Source organism: Chrysochloris asiatica, unplaced genomic scaffold (assembly GCF_000296735.1).
Source record: "Chrysochloris asiatica unplaced genomic scaffold, ChrAsi1.0 scaffold00014, whole genome shotgun sequence".
NCBI lineage: Eukaryota > Metazoa > Chordata > Mammalia > Afrosoricida > Chrysochloridae > Chrysochloris > Chrysochloris asiatica.
Genome location: NW_006408532.1, coordinates 92386 through 112832, shown reverse-complemented (window position 1 = coordinate 112832; position 20447 = coordinate 92386). Strand labels below are relative to the sequence as shown.

The window sequence follows — 20447 nt, the reverse complement described above, 5'->3', positions numbered from 1 at the left end:
TCCTTGTCTTTGATTTTGGAGAGCTTGATTATGATATGTCTCGGTGATTTTCTTTTGGGGTCTATCCTTCCTGGGGTTTGTTCAGCTTCTTGAATGTTTCTCTTCTCATCCTTCAAGATGTTAGGAAAATTTTCTTCCCGAAGCTCTTCAACTGTCTCTTCTGTGGACTTCTGTGATTCTTCCTTTTCTGGAATGCCAATAATTCTTAAGTTATTCCTCTTCGTGTTATCCAGCATGAATCTTAGGCTCTCTTCAGAGTTTTTAATCCTTTTTTCTGCTTGCTCTTCTATCTTAACAGTATTGAGAGATTTGTCTTCCAGATCACTGCTTCTGGCTTCCATCTCTTCCATTCCACTCCTTTGCCCTTTCAGTGTATTGTGCATATCTGATATTTTATTATTAATCATCTGGACTTCTTTTTACAGGTTTTGGATTGTTTCCAATGCTGTACCTATCTTGTTTGATTGCTCCTGTAGCACTTTCTTGCCTTCTTCCTTATTTTCCTCCACCCATTTTCAGAGCATTTGAATTTGTTTCCATATCATTCTTCTGAATTCCTTCTCAGGCAGATCCAGAGTCAGCTGTTCTACTGGAAAGTCTGTGCCTGCTTCGAGCTCATTTGTCTCAGTTACTTTTTTCTGTTTTTGGATATGTGTTGAGATCTTTAATTGTGTTTTCTTGGACATTTTCAACAGTTATGTAGATTTTTAATGCTTAAATGACTGTATGTTACTTTGTTGTTACTCTGGCTGAGTGTCTCCTGGTGGATATGACCTGGAGATAGGCTTCCCTTTTCACATGTAATGCCTAGCAGCTAATATTGGCTCTTGTCCAGATGGTGGGGTATTACAGGGTATGCTTATAGCTTGGCTATATGTGCACAGTTGCTGTCTCTTCTTGGGTAAGGTAGGGGCAGAAAGCTCCCACCCCTGGGAGAAGACTGAGGCCAAAAGGACCAAAGACAGAAACAATAAAAAACAGAGACAGATACCACTATTCAAAAACAAAAATAAAATTGTGATTGACACTTTCCACTGGCCTTTGCTGTGTCGGCAGGGATAAAGGGTCCCAGGCAGGTCAACTTTGGGGCTGGGTCCCAGAGTCAGACATCATAAGAAGCAGCTTGTGGGTTTCCTCTCTGTGCTGTTGGAAAACTGTGGGTACAATGCCAGACCCTTTTGGGGGTGTGCTCCCACCTGCCTGAAGGTGTCTGGGCTGGGAAGTGAGGGGGCGATCAGAGTGAAAAATGAAAAGTGAAAAATTAAAAAATTGGTCACACCTCTCCCTCCAGACGCACAACTCTGGGGGGCTTCTAGCACTGGGTCACTGCCTCCGGTTGGCTGTGGCTCCACCCTTCAGCTTGAGGACTTCTGGTTGCTTGTTGCCATGGCTGGATGGATTCAGAAATCACCATATTTTACTTCCACAGGCAGATTTCTTCACAGGTGGGTGTGGGAAACTGGTGCTGGAACCGTAAACAGGATCCAATGCTCTGCAGCTATTCGTTGAATCGCTCTTTCTCTGCTTTTTTTTGGGTTTTAGCAGAAGAGTTTTCAGTATCTGTCTCTGTTTACCCACCCCCAAACCGGAAGTCTCCCCGAGACATTCTTGTAGCATAGTGGAGTGGGTGCCAGATGGCCACGTAGTGGTCATAGGCCATGCCAGCCAGGAGGCAGCTCTCAGCTACATCTGAGGCAAAGAAGAAGTACATTTGGGTCAGGCAACCAGCCAAGGAGATGGAGCGGTTGTGGGTCAACAAGTTGGCCATCATCTTGGCCACAATGGCTGAGGTAAAGCAGAGACTAGCAAAGGACAGATGGGTCAGCAGAAAGTACATTGGTGCATGAAGAGCTGGACTGGCCTGAATAGTGGCCACAGAGTCCATTTTCCAGGATGCCTGCCATGTACAGGACCAAGTACAGCACAAAGAGGGACCACTGCTGTCCAAGACTCATTGGCAGCATCCATAGCTAAGCAGTTATTTGCTGGGAACCTCAGGGGTTCCTTTTTATTAACAGTTCATCTTCCCAGTGTCTAAGAAAAAGAGTTAGGGAAAGCTACATTGCTCAAGACTTCTTGGCCATGAAAAAAATAATAGGTTTGAAGTCAGACAGACTAGGATTTAAGTACTGGCTCTGCACTGGGAGCACACTACTTTACCTCTCTGAATCTTCATCTTCTCTGGGCCTTAGTTTCCCCAGTTATAAAATAATGAGGTTGAACTAAGTGATCTTTAAGACCATTTCCAAGTTTGATACTTTGTGACTTTAAGCAACAAGCAAACTTTTAAACAAAAACAGAACAAAAGAATCTTGATGATTCCCCAGTGTCTCCAAAAAACCTTTTCTCAGGAAATCAAAGACTTACTAAGCACTGAGGAAATGCACCTCCCTTTGTGAGGAACTCATGTGGCACAGACACATAACTCTTATGGACAGAGTCAAATTGTTTCAGTGCCTCAATATTTTTTCCTGTATGAATCCCACTGAAAAACAATAGGGGCATTGCTGCAAAAGAGGGTCTTAAAAGGGAAGGGATTTTAGGAAACAGGCTTGAGGATTTTGTTATGAACTATGAGGAGATTGTCCCTGCAGGTCTTTGTCTATTAAAAGAATAAAAAATCAAGTGAACAAGCTACCGACCCTAGTGTTTTCCTTTCTTCTCTCAACTGGTAATGAACAGTCATTTGGCTTTGGCTCCCTATAGAACATCTTTGCTCCAATTCCTATCCTGTACCACTTCCCAGGGGTAGAAAAGAATTGGGATGAGTAGGGTAGGCTAGAGGGGGGAAAGCCTGTTGATAAAATTGCTTTTGGAAATGGAATGAGTTTTTACCCATGTCTAACCTGGTCCAAATAAACATTCACATTTACTGAGCTGTTGGCAGAGATACTCATATGTAGTCACAAACACACAAATGAAGGTGTGCAGATATGTGAAGCTTAAGCTAGTATCTGAACAAACAATCATATATAGAAATGTGGGCCCAGCAATGCATTCACACCTAGATAGACACACAGGCAAGTATAAGCACAGAGATCCACAAACCCAGATAACTGTATACAAACACACATTGCACTGAGGCCAGAGGGTAACAATCATTTACTATGATAGTCACAGTGACTGTACTTGCTGGTGTGTTCATGGAGGCACACACCAGCAAGTACAGTTACTGTGACTATCACTCACATTTGTGTTTTCATCGGCCCCCTACTCAGTGCTAAGGTGCCTGTTCATGCAAACCCAGTTACACCACATCATTCATCACACATTCACAGTGTCAGGCACAGTTTCAGGGTCCCACAGCCTCATGCCATCTTGCATGGTTACATTCACATAGACTCCTGATGGATCACAGCAGAAATGGCCTGCTCTGTATGGGCACAGAAACCCTATACAGGGTTGCTATGGTTTGGAACTGACTCAATGGCACTTAACAACAACAACAACATACACACTGCCTCTTCCACAATGATGCTGTCATGCAGTGATCATGATACACAATCACAGCCTCATATGAAACACGCAAGCTCTCATACTTACACATATGGCTTATGCACATAGTAGCACATGTGAAGACAGATCTGCATATTCCCAGCCTGACCCCTGTCCCCCAAATGTACCCTCTGACCTTTCCACAACCACAGGAGGAGACAACATCAGGAGGCCAGATGTATCCTGTTATTTGAGGGTATGAAGAGGGAGTCATTGACCAATTATGGGGTTTGGGACCTTGGGAGCACCTTCATTTCTCTCCAGAGACAACGCCTCCCCTGGCCTTTGTCCCCGAGGCAGGTGGCAGCTCAGCTCTGGGACTTGTTATCCTTTCTCTCTAGGGTGTAGGTGTGTTGGGAGAAAGAATGGTTGGTGCTGTCTTCAACTCTGGGGACCAGTTTGTCTTGCGTAGGAGAGACACTCAGGAGTCCCATGCATGGTGAAACTGCTGTTCTCCAGCCCCTGTCTGAGAAGCAGCTGACTGATTCTTGAATGCCAAACAGAGTGACCAAGGTCAAAGGCAAAACAGTTTACTTACATGAGTAAACAGGGTCTGTAGGAGTAGCCTCTGGGATCAGCCTTCCTGTCCCCTCAGTTGGTGTCTGATGGTTTCTTTTAGGAAGTGTAGGAGCGTGGGAGGGATTGTGCTTATGATGTCTGGTGATATGAGTGACTGTGAGTATGTGTGTGCAAGTGTATGTAGGGTTGTATGCCTGGGTGTGGAAAGAGTGAATGTATCTCTGTGTAACTGTTTATATCCGGGTGTGCAGCTGTATTTGAGTATGGGAATATTTTTGTGCATGAATGCTTCTGATACGAGATTGGGTCTGTGTTTGGGTTGTGCATGTATGGCTAGATGTGTATTGTGGTCTGAGACCATTGTATCTCTCTGTTTTGTTTTCCAGGTTCCAATGGCTCTCTGCATGATTCAGTATCAGAATAATCCTAAAGGGGATTTTTAAACATTGAACTTTCAAGGGCTCTCTATTGTTTTATGGAATAAAGTTCAAATTCTCCAATCTGATATCTAAGTCACAGACCATCCTTTCCATTTCCAGATCATCAATCCTCATGCTTCCGTTCAGTTCTCCAAAACACTCGAGTTAAATTGATGTCCTAAGAGGTTCCTGCATTCACCAAGTTCATTCTACCTCTGTGGTTTTGTGTCTACTTGTCCTTCCCTTTCAAAAGCTTGTTTCCCTCAATTCTACTTATCCAAACCCAATTCATGTTTTAGGGCTTGATTTATTCTGTGTAGAACCCTGGTGTGGTGCTGTAGGGTAAGCACTGGACTGCTAATCACAAAGTCAAACCCACCAGCTGCTCCTTGGAAACCCTATACAGTATCACTATGCAGAAGCAACTCAATGACACTTAATAACAATATTATGTGTAATAAGTACTCCAAATCAAACCATCAATTTTCTCTATCCCAAACCAGTTCCTGGCCTGCCTTAGTAAATGGTGCCGACAGAGGTATAAAATGGAAATACTTTAGCAGAATTGGTCAAACTCTACTGGACATATCTTTTAAAGGGCAAGGACTTGACTATTTTTCTTTGTTCATTCTGCAGGTTGGGCTATGTTATCTTCCAATCCTTCTCTTTCCCCTCTCATTTGTTTCCTATTAAACAGATGTAACATAATCACAGGATCCCTGGTAGCATAGTGGGTTAAGTATTGGGCTGCTAACCACGTGGTTGGCAATTCGAATCCACCAGGTACTCTGCAGGAGAAAGATGATGCTGTCTAGTCCTGTAAAGATGTACAGTTTTGGAAACCCTAGGGAACAGTTCTACCTGGTAGTAAACAGTCTCTGTGAGTTGGAATTGGCTGGATGGCAGTGAGTTTGGTTTGGTTTTGGCTAAAACAATAATGCATAACCTCCCATTTTGTCTAGTTGATTTGTAGGATTTATGTAATTACTGTGTCTGGCTGATTCACTGATGCAGCCATGTGGGTGGACATGTGCACATCCTATAGGATCAAGATGACGGAAGGAGCCACATCCTTCTGTAAACTTTCCCTTGATTATTGTGGGTTCTGTATGTCATGAGAGTCCAAGAACCCACAAAAGAAGAGAGAACAGAGGAGGTCTTTGAGTATATATGTCATTGAATTGGGGGCTTATTTCATAGTCCTATAATCGCCAACTCTTTTGATAATGCCTCTGATTATTGTTACAGTTGTAGGAGGGAAGCGAAGATGGTGAACTGGGAAAGAATTATAAAAACTTGTCATGAAAGAAGGGATTTTCATTTTTTTAAAATCTTTGTCAAAATGTACTATGCTGGGCAATTTGGGATACCGTTGTTGTTGTTGTTGGGTGCCATTGAGTTGGTACCGACTCATAGCAATCCTATGTACAATAGAACGAAATACTGCCTGGTTCTGGGCCAGCCTCACAATTGTTGCCATGCTTGAGCCCATTACTGCCTGCTTTTAAGATGCTGGTTCACCAGGAATTGGATTTCCTGATAGGATAACCAATTCATACTTTTTGTCCTGAACTGTTTCAAAACTGAAAATATGCCAAGAATTCCTTCAGTCATGGGATGACCAGGGCAGTTGATTACCTTTTCAGAAAACCTATAAAGTTCTTTAAGATTTGAGGAGATGGTCTTCTTCACATCTCTCTCTTCATGGACCTGATACCTCTAAGGAGGCCATAGTTAGTAAGAGGGAGAGACTTGGTACTGGTAATAAGGGATAGCATCACCCCATGGCATCAGACTAAAGCATCAGTATTGCTTTCACAGTACTCTGGACCTTGTCCATAGAGATATGTATTATAGAGACACAGGGAATTCTGTCTAATTTGTGAACTCTTGGTGGAATACTAGTCCAAGACCATTTTGTCTGGGAGTCCAGTGTGATCCAGGTCTCTCAGCACTGCAATTACTACTGCCCAAGAGGTCAAGATTATGTCACTCCCTCTCCTAACCCCAGTTCTACCTTTGGATGTTGTAATCCTAATACAAACCAATCACAGTATTCACACTACCCAACTGCTTGAAAACCTAAGCATGCTCATACCTCTGAATGAAATTTAATTTAAATCTACCAGTCACTCTACTCTTAAGTTTTAAGAAACATTAATCATTATCCATAAACCTAAGTCTTAAATTAAGGTGACTCAAAGCATCAATTTGAAAGTTAAAATATTCTTCCTTTGCCTCTCTTATCCAGTCTTATCCTACCCTAAGTGTAATAATAACTGTTGATGTTATTGTTAAGTGCTGTAGAGTCAGTTCCAACTCACAGTGACCCATATAGGGTTTCTGAGAAGCAGCTGGTGAGTTTAATTTGCAGACCTTGTGGTTCAAACTGACATTTTGGTTAAGTGCTTATCCTACAGCACCACACCAGGACTCTGTAATAGTAATTAGACGGTATCTTAAATGTATCATAGACACAATCTGCACATCAGATTAACTGAACTCTAACTGTGCTCCAATCAAAACTAAACTCTGAACTTTTCTCTAGCAATGAAAATGAAAGCTGAATTAAAATATTAATTAGTTCTGCACTCTAATACTAATCTTAAGCATTTCTAATATTTTAAATAAAAGTCCAGGTTTACCCACATTCTGATTCATCCCAAAATTTATTCCAAATGTACTAACTAAAACTAATCAAAATTCTAAAATTTGCAGTCCTACATTTGGCCTGATGCTTCTTAATTCTAAACCTAATCCTGGCTCTAAACTAACCCTACTTCTAGTTTTAGACACCATCTGACCTGTAATTCGAACTCTATCCTAACCATATAATTCGGATCCTTCCCTAACCTCTATCCTATGCTTGAGCCCTAGTGTGGTTCTGTAGGATAAGCACTGGAAACCCTATGAATCACAATGAGTCAGAACTGATTTGGTGGGACACAACAAAGACCACCACTATCTATGCCTGGACTAATCTAACCTTGACCAAATCCTAACCAAACTGTTCAGATTTTAGGAATGTGCTTGTATAATTTCTGGGGCTGCTCAGTCTTATTCCTGAGTGATAGAAAGGAGGGGTGTTTGCTGCGTTAGATACAGTTCTATTCTTTGGGATGAGCAGGCTCTGAAGATGCTCTCCTGGTGTGAGGTCAACGAGAGCAGAAGCCGACGAACATGTATGGTGAACAAGAACCCTGAAAGTACAATCATTTAGGAACATTTGGAGTCGATATTACTCCAACCTGGTGTTTCTAGGGATCAACTTGATCTAAGTACAGGTGGCCGATAAACCTTATGTTCCTCTACTAGGTAATATTCGGGAACGTTTATGTTTTGAACATTGGAGAACCTAACGCAGCTCAATAGCAACCTTATCCTAATCTTGGTTCTAGGAAACACCGGCAGGGTGCTGCTGATTAGGGTGAAAGCTCGGCTCCACAAAATGTCTAGCCCCCTTTGTATCCCTAAAATAGGCTTCCTTTCCTCTTGCCTTGTAGTTCTTTAAGCAATGACAAGAGAAGCACAAGCCAGAGGAAAATCCATCTTTACCCACAGTGCCAGGGAATTGAAAGAATGTGCTCCTTTTCACAGGCAGTCCCAACCACATACCCTGACCCCTCAGGAGTGCCCCTGCCCCCTGCAGCAGAATCGACTCCAGGTCCTCCGGAGGGCTTCCTTCACTTCTTTGTTTCGTAGGCTGTAAATGAGTGGATTGAGAGCAGGGATGACCAGGGTGTAGAACACAGATGCCATCTTGTCGGTATCCAGGGCATAGCTGGAGCTGGGACGCAGGTACATGAAAATGAGTGTCCCATAGAGCATAGCTACCGCAGTGAGGTGGGAGCCACAGGTAGAGGCCGCTCTTCGACGTCCCTCAGCTGAGCGCATGCGGATTACGGCCCCAGCAATGAAGCCGTAGGACACAACAATCGCCAACACCGTGGCCGTCTGGATGAAGCCACAGACGGCAAAAAGAAGGAGTTCATTAAGACTAGTGTCATTGCATGAGATGGCCAACAGTGGAGGGATATCGCAGAAGAAGCTATTGACCTCATGGGAGCGGCAGAAGCTTAGGCGGAAGGTGAACGTTGTGTGGACAAAAGCACTGACTGCTCCACCCAGGCCTGATGCTCCTAGCAAGGCTAGGCATAGACGCGGCGACATGGCTGTTGTATAGAGAAGAGGGTTTCCGATGGCTACATAGCGGTCATAGGCCATGGCGGCCAGCAAGCAGCACTCGGCATCAGCCAGCCCTGCAAAGACAAACATCTGGAGGGCACAGGCTGCATAAGGGATGGTGGCGCGCGGCAGCAGCAGGTCCACGAGCATCTTGGGGCCGATGGCTGAGGAATAGCAGGCATCCAGCAGGGAGAGGTTGGCCAGAAAGAAGTACATAGGTGTGTGGAGCCGGGCATCCACGCTGATCAGCAGCACCATGCCCATGTTTCCTAGCAGGCTCACCAGATAAATAGGCAAGAAGATCACGAAGAGGGTAATGCGAAGGTCCCAGCGATCAGTGATGCCTAGGAGGATGAATTCAGCAGGCGCAATCCTGGCCCAGGTAAAGTTCTCTGGGGTCATTCTGCCTGACAGAGACTAAGGTGAATAAAACAAGAGGTGGATGAGAGAAAGAACATGCCTTTGTGCTGCTAGTCACATAGATTTGGGTTTCAGTCTGACCTGTGCCATAAAATTACTGAGTGACCTTGGACAAACCCCTCAAAACCTTAGCTTTCACTCTGCTCCTGCTTTTGTTGTTTGCCTTCGAGTAGGTTCCGACTCACAGTGACCCCGTATAGGGGTTCCGAGGAATGGTTGGTGAGCTTGAATCACTGAACTTGTGGTTCAAACTGACCTTGTAGTCCAGCACATTAACCCATGAAATGACTGGAATTTAATCTTTGTTAAGGTCAGGAGTTTTGCCTGCTTTATTTACTATTGCATCCATTGTATGGAAGATATTGTCTGGCCCATAGTAGGTGCTCTATAAATGTTTTGTTAAATGAATGCATGATGAGTGGGATGATATTTCCTGTCTGGCCATGGATTAAAAACTCCACAACTCTATATGCATTCTTCCCTCCAATTCCATAGGATGGACAGAAGGAGTCTCTTTGATCCAAAAGGTAACTAGCTATGAGCCCTGAAGTTTGCTGGGAGAATGTCTTCCAATTGGAGTAAGACCTGGGAAAGGAGAATGTACGACTTGCCTGGTATTTTGAGGAGAGTATGGGGAGTGGAAAGAACAGATTATTTGAATGTCTTCCTGAGCTGGATTCTTCAAGTTTCTGAGCTTATTTTTTTCTCATGTGTATAATAGGAATAAAAAGTCTGCAAATTTGTTTTTGGCAAGGATTCAATGATATTCTGCATGTAAAGCATTTCAGGCAGAGCCTAGCCCCAAACAAGCATTTAACAACTATCTAAAGAATTGAATTTGATGCCCTGCCTCAAAACTGGAAGGAAATAATTTGAAGGCAATCAGAGTAGTGTAATTCTCAGAAAATGCAATGTTGCGTCACATTCCCTCTGTCTAGAACTCATTTGTTCTTTTTGTATTTGCTGGATGCTCTCTCCAAATATGAAGCTTTCCTGATTTTTCTTTAAAAAAAACAAAATCTTTTCCTGGTTTATACGCTGCTGTAATGAACCATTTATCAATTACAGCATGTCACCATTTTATTGTAAATATTTTTCACATATCTATTTCCTTTGTAGGAGTCCTGGTGTGGTACTGTGGGTTAAGGAACTGGATTGGAAGGTTGATTTTGACTTCAAGGTTGGTGGTTCAAGCTCACCAGCAGCTCCTAGGAAATCCTATACAGAAGCTGATTTTATGGCACTTAACAATAACAACATTTCCTTTGTAGAACTTTTGGTGTGACACTGTGGATCAGCACTGGACTGCAAACCAGAAGGTCAGCAGTTCAAACCTACCAGCTGCTCCTCAGAAACCTTTTGCAGGGTCGCTATGAGCCGGAACCAACCCGACAGCACTTAACAACAACACCAATTTTCTTTGTAAGGATTCCTTTTGGTACAGTGGTTAAACCACTCAATTGCTAACTGAAAGGTGGGCAGTTAGAGCCCACTGGTTGCTCTTCTGGAAAATATATGGCAGTGTGCTTCCTTAAAGATTACAGTCTTGGAAACCTCATGGGAAGTTCTACTCTGCTCTGTAGGGTGACTGTGAGTTAGAATTCAATTTGACAGCAAGGGGTTTGGTTTAGGTTTTTCTCTCCTTTGTGAGCTTTGAACTCCTTGGTTCAACATATATTAACATATATTGAATATTACTATATGCTAAGAATAGTTTTGCAATTCATTTTTGTATCTCCAGGACCTGGTGTGTAATCAGTGCTCAATAAATGTTAGTTGAATGTATAAAACAATTAAGAGTATGGATTTTAATCCATAGCATATCCACTTCCTACTGTATAATAAAGCAAGTCACTTCATTTCTTAGCTTCAGTTTTCTCACTGTAAAGTAAGGGTCATAATATCTGAGTTAAGGATTTCCAAGGAATTCTGGTGGCACTGTAAGATAAGCACTGGATTGCTAGCCACAAGGTCAACAGTTCAAATCCACCCACCAGCCACTCCATGGGAGAAAGATAAAGCTGTAAATATTTACTGTAGGAAACCCTATATATAGTCATTTTGAGTCAGAATCCACTGGATGGCAGTGGTTTGATTTTTGGGGGGTAGTGATTTAAGAAGTGATAAGTGTTCAGTATAGGGTGTGGAACTTTCCCCTTCCTTTAAGAGAAATTTGAAGTTTTGCAACATACCTTTTTCTGATGAGAATGATAAAGATCTTCCTACAAAGCACAGTTTGGATGAAACAATTTGAGGCTATCACATGCTGGTGACGATATGCTGGGTGGACATGTAAATCAGGACATTTTGAGAACAATTTGGCAGTTAACTACTCAAAACTGCAGATCCTGGTGATGCTACTTCTTGGTGTTTACAGTTGAAGATTGTTACATATATGTTGCTGTTGTTAGGTACCATCGAGTTGGTACTTACTGACCCATAGCGACCTTAGCACAACAGAACAAAACACTGCCCAATCCTGGGCCAACCTCACTACTGTTGCCACACTTGAGCCCATTGATGCTGCCACTTGGCCAATCCATCTCATTGGGGGTCTTCCTCTTTTTCTCTGAACCTCCACCTTACCAAACATGATATCCTTCTCCAGTGACTGGTCCCTCCTGACAATATGTCCTAAGTATGCAAGACGAAGTTTGGCCATCTTGGCTTCCAAGGAGCACTTTGGCTGCACTTCTTCCAAAATGGATCTGTTGCAAGGAGTCATGTACAAGGATATATCCTCTTGGACTGTTTGTAATGTTATTGTTGTTAAGTGCTGTCGAGTAGGTTCTGACCCACAGTGACCCTGTATAAGGTTTCTGAGGAGTGGCTGGTAAACTTAAAACACTGACCTTGGGGTGCAAACAGATTTTGCAGTCCAGTGCATTAACCCACAGCACCACATTAATGAAAATAAATGTTTATAAATAGGCTTATTCCACTTAAACATGAATAAATCATTCTCCTATATGTATCAATATGGAGAAATCTCAACAACATATTGAGATACAAAAGGGCCCTGGAGAATCTTAGAGGGTCTCGTCACCTTTACCTCCTGCCCATATCCAGAGCTAACCCTTCTATCTGTTAAGACTGAGCTCAGGAATCGTCTTTTCCAGGAAGCCTTGTGGGAACACCCCACCCCTCAATGCTTTTGCTGGAACTCCATTCATTTGATTCTGCATAGTAGCCCTACTACTTTGTTTTATAATTCTCTGCCTAAGAGTTTGTCTTCCCTTGTTTGTCTGTGGTTTGAGACCATGTCTAATACATCCATAGATTCTTAAGCATAAAGAATTTTAGGTATCTTGTCCTTTTCCTTGGTGGGGTTACTGGTCATATAGGCTTTAAGTAGAGGAAACAATGGGATTCACCAATTACATGTTCTTTATGAGTGAGTCAGCTGGCAAGCTGAAATTCTATATCCAGAACACAGTTGATGGTCAATCCCTTGTGTATTTTGATCTTTCCACATGGAAAACAAACACCACTCACCTTCACAAAGTGAGGAGTAGAGCTGCTGTGATGGTCTTTCCATTTTTCCATCTGTAAAATGGGAACAATGATACCTTAGGGCTCTTAAGATATTTTGAAATTTTGGGTGCAAGGATTTCAAAACTTTAGTTAGATAGATATTAGGAAATGTATGTGTGTGCGCAAAACATATAATTAATTTTCCATGAACTTCTCTCTCTTGCCTTACTATTTGTAAGGCGCAATCCTGACATTCTGGGCTTGGTATGTATAGTTCAGTGTGGGGCTTGTCACTGAGACTTGGAAGACTCAAGCTTTCAGAGGGACAACTTCTGAATTCTCTCTTTGGTGTTAATTAACACTAGAAAGGAACCAGAAAATTGTAGTTTCCTGGACTTCTAGGTTCTTGACGCTGTGGAACCTAAAATTCACTGTATAGTCTTTCCTAATCCTTCCAGCACTCTTGTTTCTGTCTAACAACTAAACCCTAAATTCTCTGGTCTGTTTATTGAACTCCGGTTCTATCATTTATCTCCCTATGTATGAAGAGGATTAAAAAAATTTGTAGAAAAGTTACTATCTTTTAATTTCAGTTTTTCCATGAACTGTTTTAAGCCCCCTCATATGTATCTACCATCTATCAATCTATTAATCTGTAATAATTAATTCAACAAATATTTATTAGCCACCTACTATTTGATAGCGTACTGGTTATGAATCGGGCTGCTATCCTCAAGGTCAACAGTTCGACACTACCAGCTGTTCCGCAGGAGAAAGATGAGGCTTTATGCTCCCATAAAGTTTTACAGCCTCAGAAACCCTGTGCAGGGTCACTATGAGTTGGAACCAACTCCATGGTACTTAACAACAACAACAGCTATGTGGTAGTCACTGTTTGAACACAAAGCTACAGGTATAAATATCAACTCTGTTCATCCTCTGGTGGAGTTTTTAGGCTGGTGGGAAGAACAAGCTCTCTGTCAAATAATTACACATGTGTAATTACAAGCTGATGTATATGAGATCTGAAGGAAAGGAATATGGTTCTTTCTCCCAATTTATAGAGTGACTTATTTTGTTTGAGTGATTTCATTTAAAACTTATCACTCCCCTAAGAAGTGGAGGGACTCCTGGTGTGGCATTGTAGGATCAGTACTGGATTGCAAACCACAAGGTCAGTGGTTCAAACCCACCAGCTGCTCCTTGGAAACTCTGTACAGGGTTGCTATGAGTTGGAATCTACTCAACGGCACTTAACAGCAACAACAATGAGGTGTATGATTTATATCAATTTCATCTCTGTTGGATAATTTCCTAGGAATAGGAATATTAGGTCTAAGAGTATAAACATTTTACTTGATAGCTCTTGCCAAGTTACTGTACAGTAATGTGGAACTTACACTCCTACTAGCGATGTATCAGAGTACGTGGTTTTCAACACTTTCCACAATACTGTTTTAGGACACTTTGACATTGCTAAACTATATGTAAAAGTGCCTCTTTGTAGTTTCGATTTATTTTATTTTGAATGAGAATGAGCATCTCTTTTATACGTTTAAGAGTTACTTATACGCGAACCTTAAGGTCAGCGGTTCGAAACTACCAGCTGCACTGCGGGAGAAAGATGAGGCTTTCTACTCCCGTAAAGATTTACATCCTCGGAAACCCTATACAGGGTCGCTATGGGTCGGAACCGACTCGATGGCACATAACAACAACAACAACAATACTTTTTTTTGTGAACTCTGGTCATAGTTTTTGTCCATTTTTCTGTTTAATTTTTGCCACTGTATTAATTTAAAGAAACTCTTTATATATTGTGGAAATCAGCTCTTTGTGGTAAAAATTATATATTTATTTCATTTTGTCATTAGTCTCAACTCTTTATGGTTCTTTTTCCTTATAATAATGTATATATTTTTGATATATTTGAATTTATCAGTTTCATTTTGGTGAATATTGTTTTATCTATAGACATCTCTTTCTATTCTAAGATTATAAGAATGTTTCCTCACTTTTTAATTTTTATAGTTTGTTTTCATTTTTTAATGGTTAAATATTGAATAAATTGATCCTTTTAGACTTTATTTTGGTGTAAGTTTTAAAATGAGGATCTAACTTAAGTTTTTGTTGTCAGAGATGCATCTATTATTTCAACATACTTTATTGAATAATTAAAAGGGACTTTCATCAGGGTTTTGTGACTTAATTAAGATTTTCTTAGTAGTAAGAAGTGGAGCTGGGACCACATTCAGATTTTATTTCCAAGCTGTTTCTGGCTAGGAGGGATAGACCATGGATAGAACTTACAAAAGATCTGGACTGCCTTTAGCCTGGGAAAAACTTGGGTACTTCAGTGCAGATTCACTTGAGGGAATTCTTTGAAAGGGCTTATGTGAAATATTTATTTAGGTGCAGAAAAATGTTTGTGCAGGAATATCCATAGCAGTATTTTTTTTTTTCAAAAAAAGGAAAAATATGGAACATTCCATCCATAAGGGATTAACAAATTGTGGCATATTTATGTCATAGAATATTGTGCAATCGTTTAAAAGAATAAGGTATAAACTATACATGTTAATGGAATCCTGGGCTGCAAGGTTGATTTGAACCACAGGTTGGCAGTTCAACTCACCAATCACTCCTCAGAAACCCTATACAGGATCACTATGAGTTGGAACCGACTCAAGGGTACTTAACAACAATCACAATACATGTTGACTTGGAAAGATGTCCAAGATACAGTTTTAAGTGCAAAATTTAGACTATGAGGATAGCATGATTTCATGTTTGTCAAAAACACATACAGAAGTATGTGTCTCTGTGTGTGTATATGTGGAGAAAGATAGGGAAAGAAAGAAAAAGAGGCAGAAAGAGAAAGAGAGAGAGAGATTCACCGATTTTTAATAGAGATTATCTCTGAGAGTAGGATTATGCATGACTTTTTTCAATTTTAATATAATCTTTGCATTTATGTAACAAGCATATGTTTCACTGTTATAATAATAATAAAACACCATATACAAGTGAAGGAGATAGACAGTATCTATTCTTACGTGCCTTCTGAAGTCATTATTCTTCCTTAATAATATTTGTAGCAGTCATTCAAGATTGATGTAACATTTACAAGGTACTTTTGAATATGTATTAGTCCATTCATTTTTCAGAACTGAAGAAATTGTGGGTCTGGGAGGAAAACAATTTGCTCCAGGACACACAGCAGAAACAGGCTGAATCCATTTCCTCTCTCTACATATTCCACTGTCATAGACAAAAGATTACACCTCATAGATACACTGTATTCTTAACTAGTGGCCACCACCACTATTATCTCTCTGTATTTGTCAGGAATCCTTGGCAAGGGTTGCCAACTGGACTTAATAGTCAGCATCTTTCTGATTCCATTAGAAGATTATATAAATAGTTCATGACTTTTTTTTTTTTATCATACTTTCATGATTTCACTTTTATGGCTTAATATTTGCTCTATTGGTAATTTATATTTGTGCAAGTTGTAAAACAAGTATTCACTAAATTGTTTCCTCTCTATAAAATTGAGCAGAAGGGGTAAGCACAGGTAACTCCAAGTTCAACCTCACATTAAGATAGTAAGGAGTTTCCTCTTCTATGCTGTAACCCTATGACAGCAGATACCTGGCACAATTTGCACATAGTAGGTGCTCAATGAACTCTTGTTGACTGATGATAGTAATTCTCTTGTTTGCCCATTGGAACTGGTTATGCATTCCATTCTGCAAAAATGGTTCAGAACATGTTAAGATTGAAGTCACAAATCATTCCAGTTTGCCTGAGATTGTCCTAGTTTTAGACCTGAAAGTCTTGTGTCTCAGGAAGTTCCTCAGGCCCATGCAAACTAAGACAGTTAATTATTCTTCCTAGGATAATTCTTTCCTCTAGGCATGTGAATATGCTTCTAGAGGAGCCTGTGTTGGGACCAGTTTCTCTAATTGAAGAAAGATTTTGTCTTCATGTGTGTCTGCCTTTATACCTCTTAAAATTATGAGTACAACCGGACCCTGTCTGGATTAATACACGTTGACTTCTTTTTACCTCCTGCTGCTATGCCTTGTGGATTTGCTCTAGGCGGTATAGCTAGTGGGTAGCATGGCTGGGACTGTAATTCAGCTTTTCTGACTCCAGCTCCATCTACCTCAAGTCTCTCCCTTTCTCTGGGTAGGAATGAATAGTTTTTCATGAAGGTAAGAAAATTCCGTCCAAAGAAGGGGAGACACAGGTATGAAGGGATATAGTTAGACCTTGATCTCAGATCTTTTGCTCAGGAGCAGAGTATCCAATAAGCAAGATCAACATGGACTTGTTACTACTGATTGACTAATCGTTAGTGAACAATTTCAAAGGGTTTTTCCATATGATACAGTGAAAAATATATGAAATTGTTCACAACAGTGCTTACCTTGCTTACTGAGTATTCTGGTCTGTCAGGAATTGTAAATCTGAAAAGAGGTGTTGATTCTGTAGGAAAGTGCTGTGGGATTAGGAGAGAGACAAATGCCAGTCATACCTAGACAAAGACACTGGTGTGGTGAAAAAATGTGAAATTGTTTGCTACAGATTAGTAATTAATCACAAGCCAGCCCATACTTACCTTGTTTATTGGGGAATGTGATACTGTCCTGTTTCTAAATACAGTTCTCTTCCTTGAATTCTGTCTCTAGGCTGAGACCCTGTTGATGCTGTTGTTGTACACTATCAAGTCAGTTCTGATGCTAGCGAACCTGTATAGGGTTTCATAGAGTGGCTGGTGGGTTTGAACTGGCAACCTTGTGGTTATCCTACTGTGCCACCCCAGTTAGGTCTTAGTGTATTACCTCATTAGTCATTGCCACCACCTTTCCTCAGTCCTCCTATCTTTAAATGAACAGGCTGGGTCATATCGGAGGTCCCCAGTCTACTATGTGGATTAGTGTCATTAGAATCATCAATGGAGTTTTATGAAACTATAGGTTGCTACTTACAGTCCTCAGAAGTTCTGATTCAATTAAACAAGACTCAGAAATTTGCAGCTGAAAATAATATTCCAGGTGATTCCGATATGCAGTTTGTTTTGGGACTCAAAACACTACTTCTTAACTTGAATGTGCATACTAGGGATCCCTAGGAGCCCTGGTGGCATAGATTATTTTGAGGTGGGCTGCTAACTGTAAGGTCAGCAGTGTGAGTCTACCAGTCACTCTGCAGAAGAAAGATAAGGTTTTCTGCTCTTGTAAAGATTTACAGCCTCGAAAACCCTATACAGGGTCACTATAGGGTGGATCCTACTTGGTGCCACACAACCACCACCAAGCAGGAATTTCCTGAGTGGTTCAAAGGGTTAAGCACTGAGCTACTGGGTTAAGCACTGAGCTACTACCTGCAAAGTTGGCAGTTCAAACCCATCTAGAGATACCTCAGAAGTAAGGTCTGGTGATCTGTCTCCAAAAGGTCACAGCTTTGAAAACCTTTTAGAATATAGTCTACTCTGTTTGCAGGGGTCGCCATGATAAATAATTGATTCCAAGGCCACTAAAAACAACAATGTACACACCTGGGGATTTGTTAAATGCAGATTCTCATTAGGACTGGGGAGAGCCCTGAGATTCTGCATTTCTAACAAACTTGCAGATGATGCTGGTCTGGGCACCACTCTTTGAGACTAGATGATACAGGGCAGCATTTCTAGCTCTGACATCTGAGGATTCTAGCTTTCCGAAGTGTCCTTTCTATCTATCTTCCCTGGTTTCTGCTAGTTCCCTTTTCTTTGCTAACCTCTTTCTTTTTGACTTGCATCCTAGTCTCTCCAGGCCTTACTATACTCCTGAGCACATTTAAGTCTAACAGTATTGACCCATGGCATTTCTCAATATGTGGTTTGCCTATTTGCTAATAACTCCACTTTCTTATTAATTCCTCCCTAGCACACAGACATTTAACCTGCTTGCTCCACATACTAGTAGCTGTGGTTTTGATGGTGTCTGGTTATTGGGACATACCTAGAAGGTGGAGGTGGTGGGGAGTTGTTCCTGCAGACCAGCTTCAACCAGCCTTTGGGATGAGAATGGCAAGGGGGAAGAAGCAGGGACGTGCCCCATCTAGAGGTAGGAACAGGGATACTTATATTCTTCTGAGTCCTGAGGGAATGGCCTTGTTCTGTTTTCCTCCTGCCTCTTCCTTCCTTCTCCCCACATCCTTTGGGGATCTGTGACAGGTGGTGGCAGGGGACTTCCAGGGATGATTCACTCTTTGGTGCCTTGGGAGCTTGGAAAAGTTTGGCTGAGTGAGTCCCCAGGCTCTATGTGTGGAAGACTACCAGCTACTCAATGAGCTGCATCACTTTGCCCCACTTTCCAATTCTTTCCTTGGGAATCAATATTTTAATTGCATTTTATGGTCTTTGAAATCCTTGAAAACAAACCCAAATTATTTTTGTAGCTCTTCTAGTACTTCACTGTTCCTTTCACCTGAAATGTCCTGCCCTTCCTCATCTATCTGATAAGTGCTTCCTTTTTTGCTATCGGAACAGCTCAAGCATCCTGTTGTGTGGCAGAGGCACTTTTGTCCTCTTGTTTTTTTTTCTTGGACATGCATATTCAAGAGCATGAATCAGAGACAGTTAACTGTGTCTGACTTTACAACACACTGAAAGCAACCTGAGGCTAGGGCCAGGCCTACAATAAATGCTCAGGAAATTTGATCAGCTCCCAGGTTGAAAGTCACTCTGAGTATGTACATTCAGGATTGAGTACCACTCCATAAGAGATCTGAATGAAGCAGAGTGGCCCAACTATAGTGAGTGAATGGCTCTGGGTGGGAAGCTGCAAACTGGAATCACCTCATTTCATGGTATTTCATATTAGCAGAGTGTTTACTAGCTTACACAACTACTAATTTTTTGAGATTTGCTATGTCCTGGAATTAAGTCTAAAGTCTTGGGATACAATGATGAGCCAAATAGCCACTATCCCCTTTCTCATGGAGCTTTCTGGGAAAAAGAGACAGCACCAACTAAACAAAAAGGCAGGGGGAGTGTCTCAGATGGGAGTAATGACACGTACTGAAGTCTTGAGATAGAATGAAAATGGCACATTTGAGGGATTAAAGAAGACCAGTGAGGCAGGAGCGTGAAGAACGGTGCAGAGAGAGGTGTGACCGAGCCTAGAGAGGCAGGTAGGGAGCAAATAGTGGGGCCTTTCAGGCAGTTCTAAGGGTTTGGTTCTTTACCCTGAAAGAAATGAATTGATATTGGGAAATTTAAGAAAGGGTTGAGGCACAACGAGATTTGTGTTTTTAAAAGATCACTCTCACTGCAAGGCAGTGAAGAAATTGGAAACTCATCCATTGTTAATGAGAATGTAAAATGGTATACCTGCTCTAGAAAACAGCTTGCTGGTTGCTCAAAAAGTTAAGCATAGATAGAATCACCACACAATTTGGCAATTCCACTCTCAGTATATTCCCAAAAGATTTGGAAACAATGACTCAGTCAGATACTTGTAGACTAACGTTTATTGCAGAATTATTTACAATAGCTCAATGGTGGAAACAGCTCAAGTATTCATCAATTGATGAATGTATACATTTCTTTTTAATGAATGCATACAATGGACTATTATTCAGCCATGAGGAGAAAGTCTACAGTATTCTAAATTTATGTACATGTGAATATTACAATACAATTAATCATTCATTTTTAAATAATAAAAATAAGGCCTGATTGCTGAATCTAAGATAAAATAAAACTTACCTTTATCCTTGAAGGAGAAAAAAAAACAACAGATTCCTCTGACTGCTGTGGAGAAAAGGATTGGAGGGGAGATGTGCTGAGAATAATTAGGGGCTACTGTCATAGTCAAGGAGCTCTGGTAGCGTAGTGGTTATGAATTGGGCTACGAACCTTAAGGTCAGCGGTTCGAAACT

The 20447-nt window shown here is 41.2% G+C and overlaps 1 protein-coding gene across 1 annotated transcript; it reads right to left on the bottom strand.

Moving 5' to 3' along the window:
- Positions 1–8057: 8057 nt before the first annotated feature.
- Positions 8058–9064, bottom strand: LOC102819441 (olfactory receptor 5C1-like). The gene has a single exon (XM_006834967.1). It carries the CDS (start codon positions 9018–9020, stop codon positions 8058–8060), a length of 963 nt encoding a protein of 320 aa, XP_006835030.1. The 5' UTR covers positions 9021–9064.
- Between the last annotated feature and the right edge of the window lie 11383 nt (positions 9065–20447).

What these genes read in the sequence shown, in the direction of transcription:
- LOC102819441 (XM_006834967.1), bottom strand. Translation starts at nt 9,020, where the DNA reads ATGACCCCAGAGAACTTTACCTGGGCCAGGATTGCGCCTGCTGAATTC.